The following is a 10544-nucleotide window of genomic DNA, read 5'->3' on the forward strand; positions in this document are numbered from 1 at the left end:
TAGATTTTGTGGACTAGAGCAACATTCTGCACTTAAAGGCATACCATTAGCTACATGTGAGCTTTTGTCGTCATATGTGATGCTTGTCTCAACATCTTTGAATGTGGGACAATTCCTTTAACACACGCGTGGATGGCCGGTTTAATTTCCTTTGCTCGAATTGGAGTGTCAATTCGACCCTCTGATATCTAAAAATTAAGAGATCTCGAGCCACCATTGCGTAGCTTATTGCGTAGCTCAGTCCATTGCGTAGCTTAATGTTTGTGTGAAGTGATCTGTGTCAGAATTGGAGGTCCATAGATTTGACCTTTGGGTCAAATAAGGTCAAACAGGTTAAAACCCAAGATTGGTTTCAAAAATGCCCCAAGACCTCCTCATGCAGACGCCTTTGAATTTGGACGTATGTTCCAAGCAATGGTCACTCGTGTTCATATTAAGTCATTGGCATTTTATGACTTAAAGAAGTTCATGGCGACCAAAAACTTGTGTAGTTGTTTTGGTACTAATTTGAATATGCTTTAAATATCGCCCTCGTTGGTACGCCCCTAAAAATAAATGGTTGATGAGGGCAACTTTTGGTCAGCGATCTGCTCTTGCCTGTAAGAAGTCCATGGCAGATATCTGGTGCGGTCCCTATTATCAAGAAACTTGAAATGAGCGTCAGAAAAAAAAACATTAAAGCACGCTCTCCAGTAAAAAGCAGGCTGGTTTTTTACCTTGATCTGACCTCCATACGTGACTCAAGGTCAATGGGAATCGTCTTGAGTACTTAATCAAATTTTCTGCTTATCTGAGGAGCCATCTCAGAGGTGTATAGCTTCTTTAAACATTTCGTTTGTCGCATTAGATTGCACGTTTTCCTAGAGATTGCCTTCGCTGGCACTCATGGTCCGACTTTGGCCTGCTATAGATCAGCGACCTTACGAGGTACATCCAGTCTACAAATCAAAATATCTGCTATTGACTTGCTTGCGGCTAAGCAATTTCTGGTGTGGCTACACCGCGGCATTCGAAAGTTATGCTATCAAAACCTTCGGGGGAATTGACTCCATCTCGGCAACATGTTAGGCTATTAGAAATCTTAGTGCTGTAAAGTGGACTTTGTTACATCATGATGCATCATGCTACATCTTAATGTTGCATTGTGAATTCCTTCTGATGAAATTTTTAACAAAGGTATAAAATCACTTCGTTTTCTTAGCCAACGTGAACATGCAAGTATAAACTCAGCACACACTGGCTGTGCCAACCACACATACGATACACACCTTTACAGTTTACGTCATATGGTACAAAGGGTTAGGTGATAACAGCAGATACCTAATTATCACCACTTTATTGTACAACTCGTTCTACTATACTCGTAGTAAATCTTCTTAGGCAGCCGGCGACGTTTGCTGCGCTTGATAAGTGGCTGCGGCGAACGCGGACCGGTTAACACCACGAAGTCGGTCACATGGGGCGTCACAAGATAACGTTGAGAAATTGCAGTGCCACTCCGATTGGGACCAGAGTATATAAATGACACATTAACTGCTGAATCAGCACTCAAACTGTAAAGAGAACGTTGTCCAACGCAATTCCTAATGACGGAATCGTTGCATGAGGTGACCCATCATAACAGCCGGCAGAGTTTTCTCGGCAGGCTTCTAGCTGCGACTTCTTCACTACACACAGAGTATCATCGCATGGCCTGAGCTACTGCGCCCCGTCTATTGCACGCCTTCTATTCACGAAAAGTCTAACCGGGTTCGCCTCGGTTCACAGCGAACCGGTTGTAGGATTGCGGGCGCGGCGGCTGGGCGCGGCAACCGCACCGATCCAAGCACCTGCGCTCGCAGCGACGTCCAGCACGAGATTTAGTCTCCGGTAGCGAGCGGCAGTTGATGTGCTGTTGATCAGCAGGCTGGAAAGTGCCGGAGCGGTGTGGACGCAGGGAGCTAGAATCGCTTTTGAGGTAGGGTGGGAGTGAAAAATTCCATCGCAAAAAACCGTGCGAGAGTGAAAAATCAATTCACAAAAGATGGGACTTTTCAGTGACACAAATGACGTGTTCCTCATTTTCCTGGTGTTTTGAACTGAAGTAATATTTTAAACATTATTCAGTGCAGCTCACAGCCCTGCCCTTCTTAACACCTGAACCCCTCTAGTTTCTGAGTTATGCGCCCGCAAAGGTGTGCAAGCTTTTCGGAGAAACTACTTCAAGGTCACCCAGACATCCATGACGCCAATCCTGTCATTCCATTATTCATGCGGGTGATCAAGGCCAATAAACATATAATGGTCTAGTCGTTCATATCTGGCATTCGTGTGCTGGCCGTCAATTGGTTCTCAATCAATGTTGTGCAAGGTTTAATGACGTTACGAAACAATGACGCATTAAGGAGCAAATTCACCATACCAAGAAATCGTGTTGTCTAGAGCAATTTTTTCCAACTTACAGAGGTGTGCCAATAGGTATGTGTGGGTGACATATATATATATATATAATATATATATATATATATATATATATATATATATATACGCGTGCGTGTACGGTGTGTGTATGTGTGTGTGCGCATGCGTGTGTGCGTGTGTGTACGTATGTGTGTGTGGGTATGCATGTGTGTGTGGTGTGTGTGTGTGTGTGTGTGTGTGTGTGTGTGTGTGTGTGTGGTGTGTGTGTGTGTGTGTGTGTGTGTGTGTGTGTGTGTGTGTGTTTGTGTGTAGCCATGTATATGTATTTGTATATGCCAAAGTATCAGATGCTTCTTCTTAAATGTCCGTGAAGTTAGCGATTTATTCAATGATTTTTTTTCAGCGACGAGTTCCGATTTCCCTGAAAAGCGGTTATGAAGGTCAATTGTGGCATGCAAACACCAAAAATGACCCTTATTTTGCAACACCATGTGACCTTCAAGGTCAAAAGCAGGGCAAAGGACGGGGAACTCCATATCACCCAAAAATTACCGGCCGATTTTCAACTTGCAAATGTCAGAATATTCAACACAGAAAAACTAGCGTCCGTCCAAAAGTCCTGACCTATCAAGGTCACACTACATGGTCAAACACGGGCTCAAAGGACGGGGAGCCCTATATCACCCAAAAATTACCGGCTGAGTTCCACTTTACAAGGGTCGGAACATTCACCACAGGAAAGAACCAGCGCCCATCAAAAAGTCCTGACCTCTCAAGGCTCACCCTTAAAGGGCAAACGCGGGCTCAAAGGACGGGGAACACCATGTCACCCAAAATTATCGGCCGATTTTTAACTTACAGACATCAGAACATTCATCACAGAAAGAGTTAGCGTCCGTCAAAAAGTCCTGACCTCTCAAGGTCACCCTTCAAGGTCAAACGCGGGCTCAAATGACGAGCAACTCCACATCACCCAAAAATTACCAGCCGATCTTTAACTTACAAAGATCAAAGCATTCACCACAGAAAGAGCTAGCGTCCGTCAAAAGTCTTCACATTGAAGTATTCTGATGTTTGTTAGTTAAAAATAGGTCAAGAATTTTGTGGTGATATGAAATTCCCTGTCTTTTGAACTCGCGTTTGACCTTCAAGGATGACCTTGAGAGGTCATGACTTTTTGACGGACGCTAGACTCTTTCTGTGAGGAATGTTCTGATGTTTAAAAGTTAAAAATCGGCCGGTAATTTTTGGGTGATATGGAGTTCCCCGTTCTTTGAGCCCACGTTTGACCTTAAAGGGTGACTTTGAGAGGTCAGCACTTTTTGACGGACGCTAGTTCTTTCTCTGGCTAATGTTCTGATCCTTGCAGGTTAAAAAACGTTCGGTAATTTTTTGGTAATATCGAGTAACCCGTCCTTTGACCCAGCTTTTGACCTTGAAGGTCAGATGATATTGCAAAATAAGGGTCATTTTTGGTGTTCTCATGCCACAGTTGACCTTCAGAACCATTTTTCAGGGAAATCGGAACTCGTCGCTGAAAAAAATCGCGGAATAAATCGTTAACTTAACGGATTCTTCTTGAAGCCTCTTATGTTGTTAGTTTTTGATAGGTTCTCCGGAGCGTAATTGATTTAATATAACTTTATTTTAAAGCAACAAGGATCCCGTAGTCCACTGGATCACTCATCAAGTCTTCTACGGTTCTCTTTCCGTCTTTTTTGAGTATTTCATGAATACCCGTGCACGCAAATTTTTCTGCGGGTCCACTTAGACTGCGGTGCCATAATGTCGCACTTGCTCATCCCTCCGTTGTGCGAAGGCTGCTGGCCATATCCCTTGCCCAAGCGTGAAGCGTTATGCCTTCATATGTTAGCCTGTTAAGCAAGTAACTTTCCTTCATAGATCTATAGCTTTCCCGACGATTATCCTAACAGCATTCAAATGCCTGTTTCGTTGTCCAATGTCCGGTTCGCAATCTGACACCGGTCGCGTCGCATGAAGTCAGTAATCCAAGCATGGGTCGGAGTAGAGCGACTGGACATGGAATCTGGGCCGGATTCACAGCCTTTTCGTGCTGGGCTCAGGTAGCGCGGTCCGCTTCAAATGATACCTGCTCAAACCTGGGCCTTGGTCTTGTCCCGAACGGCGGTGTTGATCACCATCACAAGCAGGCTGGGCCCAGTCGCGACTCACGTGCGGATCGTTTGCCAAACGAGCACCGGGCTGCCGACGTCATGCGCAGGGAGTCGACTTAACAGCCACGGGTGACTCCCACACGGCCATTGCTGTAGAAACCACTGCATGGCTATTCTCCACGTATTTATTTCACCTATGAAATCCCGTAGCGTGCGGACATAAGTGACCAACACCAAGATTTACGTAAGGTGGCAATGGTGGGAGCGGAGATAAGACGTCATTACTAGCACTCGTGCTCGACCAGGACTAGTCACGACAACACGGCTCCGCGCCGGACTCAGCTGTTTGCCCGACCCCACGTGTGCTGCGGGACGCTCTCGGCCGGCGCCCTTCCACACATGCCCTTCTCTACGTCGGCCACAGCAAGCCTGCATAAACACATCCTATCTCCAGCATCCGCCGTCAGACCAAAACGAACTTCTCAGAGCACGACAAAGGCGCAAACTACAGAGGGCCGCTCAGCGCACGCCGCCCTCGCCTCTGGACACTTCGCCCCCGCCCAGCTTGACTCACATACGACGACCGGCCGTTCAGCACCGCGGTGTGCCACGAGCCGCGCCGGGCGGCGGCGGCACCCGAGTCCGCGGCCGCCGCCCCGCGCGTCCACGGCCGGCCACGTGACCATCAGACTGAGGTGCAGAGCGCAAACCGCGCGAGATCGCGCGCCGCCGCTTGACGATGGCTGCGGCGCCGCTGGGGCGGCCGGTACGCCCGGCGCTGCGGCGGGCCGCGGCGACCCGGCCCCGCCCGTCATCTGCCACGACGATACACTGGGCCCCGGCACCTTGCATCGGAGAACATCAATACCTGGCGGCAATGTAAATCAAACGTACATACAAAAACAACGCATCTCAGCTCATGCTGTTCCATCTCTCTCACCATTCTCACCTAGCGAATCAGTCAGGGCGGCCCATTTTTCACGCGGCACAGGCTTTTCCATTACAGCCTTTCTCATTACTGCTATAGCCATCGTTTATGCCCACGCGGTTAGCACATGGCTCGCCCTCGGTCCATGGGCACTTCAACAATGAACTGATCCGGCGCATTAACGGAACGTTCCCGTTCTGGCATAGTCCAGACACTGGCAAATTTGGCAACCCATTATAGATACACTTGATAAGTTGTTCTAACCAATTCATCACGTTTTTTTACCCCAATTCGTCCAGTCGCTCATTCATAAGCCGCAATTATATCGACTGGGAAACAACTCGCGTATGGCGACGGACGAAACGCCGTGCCTAAACGAGCCTTTCACAACATAGCACAACCATAACTCATACACACTCAGGTTCTCACAGGTCGTGGTCGTCGTAGAATGGGTCCTCGTAATCATAGTATTCCTCACAGCTGCTGTCATACATATCACCGATGTCCCAATCGTCCGGGTCCTGGGCGCTGTAGCTGTCGTCGTCGCTCCAGAGCATGTCATCTATGATGCCACGCATGTGCAGCGGCACGGTGTTGGTATCGACCAGCCGGAGATGGCCGGGCGGCGGCGGTGGCGGCAGCTCCTGCAGGTCCGTCCCTGACGGCGCACAGTGCGACCCTCGTCAGCCGCGCCGCCCCAACACGTGGTGACACAGACCGGCTGACCGAGCTCACCAGCGCCGCACACTCTCGCACCGGCTGACAGAGCTCACCAGCGCCGCACACTCTCGCCCGGCTGACAGAGCTCACCAGCGCCGCACACTCTCGCACCGGCTGACAGAGCTCACCAGCGCCGCACACTCTCGCACCGGCTGACAGAGCTCACCAGCGCCGCACACTCTCGCACCGGCTGGCAGGGCTCACCAGCGCCGCGCACTCTCGCACCGCTGAGAGACTACCAGCGCCGCACATTCTCGCACGGCTGGCGGAGACTACCAGCGCCGCACATTCTCACATCGGCTGCGGGGACTGCAAAGCAGCATCGCCGAGGCGTGCAAAGTTCGAGTCAGCGCCTCTTAACTTCGCAGTGCGTTCTTCTTCGCTAACGTTGTACGCAGTGTTTCACGTCTGCGGCGAGCGTTTTGGACGTGCGGCGTGCCGGCCACATAGCTGCCGGACTGGACATGACTTGCCCAACTTCTTTTGCTACACATTTTGCTACAGTGTGAATGACGTCAGCTGAGTGGCAATAATTCGTAGACAAAATGTGACTGCCACCCTTGCTGTACACATTTTCACAGCGGCGCGGTAATGGTTGTAGGATGGAACATAGATAGTGGTAAGAGGGAAATATCAATCATGTCTCAGCTGTCATGTGGTATTTAATCCGTGTTGTTGCGTGATGCATCCACGCAAGGAGAGCACATACTATATAACATAATGCGAGACTGAGTCTGTCTCTGGGCTGAAGATTATGACATTGTCTCCATGTACAGCGTGAGTCCCTTGACACATGGCCTGGTTCACTGAGACGAGGTACAATGGTGGAATCTCCGGTGCATTTTGGTGGTAAGACATTTAAAATTGCACACTTTTCCTTCTCTTTTGCAGTTGGAAATTGGCATCCTAGTGCTTACGGTCCGCTTCAGTACAATACAAATTCCATGGTCCGAGTACTTTGATCCCTCCTGTCTATGCAGCATCACTGGTGTTGGCTAAATAACATTATGCATTAGATGACACTGGCATAGCGTGTTATACAAACAAAATGTATAGGGGTAAAATTAATGAAAAATGACGAAGTGCAAATTGCAATTTGCTTAGCACTCGTGGCTCAATGACGGGTCATCACTTCATCACAGCGGGCTTTAGCGGGCTGGACCCCCAGCTGGCCGGGGCGGGCCGGGCTGCGGGCTGACATTTTGGAAAAGGTCGTGTCTCCAGTCTGGAGACGGAGCGAGACGGGAGCAGAGCCGGGCCAGGAACAGGGTCTGAAGGCGAGGCGAAAATGGGCCGGGCCGTGACGGTCGCGGACAGCACCGCAGTCCAGCCAGGCGGAGACGCGTGAAGAGGGCCGGCACCGGGTGTTGCCGGAGGCGGTCACGGCACCGTCGCCACCTACCGCCCACGTAGAGTGTGACGTCACGGCTGTGGGGCAGCTGGCGCGCCAGCTGGTCGACCAGCTCAGCGCCGACGCTCTCCACACAGCTGAGGTCGAGCAGGGTGAGCGCCGGACAGCCGAGCACCAGCCTGCGGGGGGAGGGGGGGGGGGGGGGGGGCAGGACGGAGTCAATCGCGCCGTCGCGCCAGTCACGGCCGCATGGCCGTACCGGCAGCGGACACACACCACACTGGCAGCGCCGCCGACGACACGGCCCACGCCAGCTGGCCGATCGGCTGACTCTCTCAGATGACTCCGTCTGATGCTCCCCACTGGGCCGCGTCAGACGGCCGCTAGCGGAACGATCACACCAACACACCGGGCACCGCTGGCTGAGATCGCACCAACACACCGGGCACCGCTGGCTGAGATCACACCAACACACCGGGCACCGCTGGCTGAGATCACACCAACACACCGGGCACCGCTGGCTGAGATCGCACCAATACACTGGGCACCGCCGGCTGAGATCACATCAACACACCGGGCACCGCTGGCTGAAATCACGCCAATACACCGGGCACCGCCGGCTGAGACCACATCAACACACCGGATACCGCTGGCCGAGATCACGCCAACACACCGGACACCACTGGCTGAGATCGCACCAACACACCGGACACCGCCGGCTGAGACCACATCAACACACCGGATACCGCTGGCCGAGATCACGCCAACACACCGGACACCGCTGGCTGAAATAACACCAGCATACTGGGGACTGTTGGATGAGATCGCACCAACACACCGGGCACCGCTGGCTGAAATAACACCAGCATACTGGGGACTGTTGGATGAGATCGCACCAACACACCGGGCACCGCTGGCTGAAATAACACCAGCATACTGGGGACTGTTGGATGAGATCGCACCAACACACCGGGCACCGGCGCCCCAGGCACCGTCCGCACAGACGGCAGCTCATCAGTCCACACTCTCACAACCGCTGCCGGCCGAGGCGGCGCATCCGGCTCCCGGACCTCGACCGTCCGTCAGGCCGGAGACCTCGGACCACACCACCTGCCCGGGCGCTGGCCGTGCGTGGCGGAGCGCTAGCACCCCCGCCCCCACCCCGGACCGGCGGCGACCACTGACCGGGTGACGCCGGCCGTCGAGAACGCGGCCGGGCCCGAGTGTCCCTCGGCCAGGTGCAGCTCGGTCAGGGCCTTCCCGTGCAGCCGGTCCAGCAACGCGTCGGAGACGGCGCGGACGTAGCTCAGGTCGAGCACGTGTAGCTCTTTGAGCCGGCGCAGCAGCGCCAGACCGTTCTCGGTGGGCAGCGAGCAGCCTGAGAACGGCGGTGGCGCGTCAAGGAGCGACGAAGACGCCGGTCGGCACTATCACATACCAGCGAGGCGCCAGGAGGGTGCAACCGCACAACACACGGCGTCACAAGAAACCACGAGGCATGCCAGGCGCGTGATTGGCTGGATACTGGGTCACATACAGTCACGTTATATACATTGCTGGGACAGGAGCAGACAACTTCAAAACAAAGCACGCGAGGTGACGACGGCAGCTCCGGCACAAACAGGCGAGGGGACGACGGCAGCTCCAGTACAAACAGGCGAGGAGACGACGGCAGCTCCAGTACAGACACGCGAGGAGACGACGGCAGCTCCGGTACAAACAGGCGAGGAGACGACGGCAGCTCCAATACAAACAGGCGAGGGGACGACGGCAGCTCCAGCACAAACAGGCGAGGTGACGACAGCAGCTCGCGTGCAAACAGGCGAGGTGACGACAGCAGCTCGCGTGCAAACACGTCACATCGCGCCGTGACCGTCTGGGCGGGGCTGGACACAGCTCGTTTGAGGCGCGCCGGCCGATGCACTGGCAGCTGTCGAATGTATGCGGACAGGCGCGGCCGGGTGCGGTGCTGCATCACTCGCGGCTGGCAACAGCGCAGTCCAAGTCGGGACAGCAGTGCGCTCATGCGGCGAGCCGTCCTGAACACGCGGCGAACGCGAGTGACTGGCCAGCTGACCAAGCAAGAATCGGCAGCAGGCTAGACTAGACTGCTAAGGTCTGTACCCACCGACCCCTCGCACTGTTCCATGGCAGCACACTCCGCCGACATAGTCCGTCGGCGCGTCGCCGACAGAGTATAGGTGGCGTGCGGTGCGTGCCGTGCCTGACCGCGGCCGGGCGCTGGGCGCGCCGCCACCCACTGACCCTGCATATGGAGCGTGTGCAGCCCGGGCGCCAGGTCGACCAGGTGCAGAAGCGTCGCATCCGTCACGCCGTCCGAGAAGCTGACGTCCAGGATTCGGAGCGCCGGCAGCCCGGCCGGCGGCAGATAAGCCTGCGGCGTCAGTGACAGGCGGCGCGCCGCCAACCGCTCCAGCTGCGCGCAGGCGGCCAGCGCCGCCGCCAGGTCGGCCGCCTCCAGCCGCACCACGCCCGACACGTCCAGCTCGCGCAGCTGCGGACAGTTCGTCAGCTGGCGCAGGCTGGCCGACGTCAGGGCGCCGCAACTCGACACGGACAGCCGCTCCATGCTGGCCGGCAGCAGCGAGAAGCAGCGGCCCGTCACGCGCCCACTCGTCTTCAGGTCGAGCGCGCGCAGACGCGGCAGGTAGCGCAACAGCACCCACACGCTCGACTCGCTGAAGTGATAGTGGGACGGCAGATGGACGAGCTCCAGCCGCGGGCAGGCCATGCACAGCTTCTTCAGGGATTCTTCGTTGATGCAGAATCCGTCCAGGTCGATTTCCTCCAGGTTGCGGCAGTGCGCGGCTGAAACGGGGCCGGTGTCAGCGGCGGCAGCGCGAGCCCGTCCACAGCGCCACCGCAGTTAGAGCCCGACCGTCCGCGACGGGGCGCAGAGCTCGGGACCTCCACCTCAGACGGAGAGCACGACCGCACTCACACCCAATCCTCTTGCGTTATGGCTCACACTGGGCCCGGCCGCCAGCCA

At 54.5% G+C, this 10544-nt stretch overlaps 1 protein-coding gene across 1 annotated transcript; it reads right to left on the reverse strand.

Annotated features, from left to right (window-relative positions):
• Positions 1-5326: 5326 nt before the first annotated feature.
• LOC119099252 (uncharacterized) lies at positions 5327-9970 on the reverse strand. Its single transcript, XM_037222376.1, has 5 exons — positions 9800-9970; positions 8720-8912; positions 7586-7713; positions 5893-6121; positions 5327-5403 (listed from the first exon to the last, which is right to left on the reverse strand). Exons 1-5 carry the CDS (start codon positions 9804-9806, stop codon positions 5397-5399), a joined length of 564 nt encoding a protein of 187 aa, XP_037078271.1. The 5' UTR covers positions 9807-9970; the 3' UTR covers positions 5327-5396.
• Positions 9971-10544: the final 574 nt, after the last annotated feature.

The sequence above is a fragment of the Pollicipes pollicipes genome, unplaced genomic scaffold (assembly GCF_011947565.3).
Source record: "Pollicipes pollicipes isolate AB1234 unplaced genomic scaffold, Ppol_2.1 Scaffold_4740;HRSCAF=5597_pilon_pilon_pilon, whole genome shotgun sequence".
Lineage (NCBI taxonomy): Eukaryota > Metazoa > Arthropoda > Thecostraca > Pollicipedomorpha > Pollicipedidae > Pollicipes > Pollicipes pollicipes.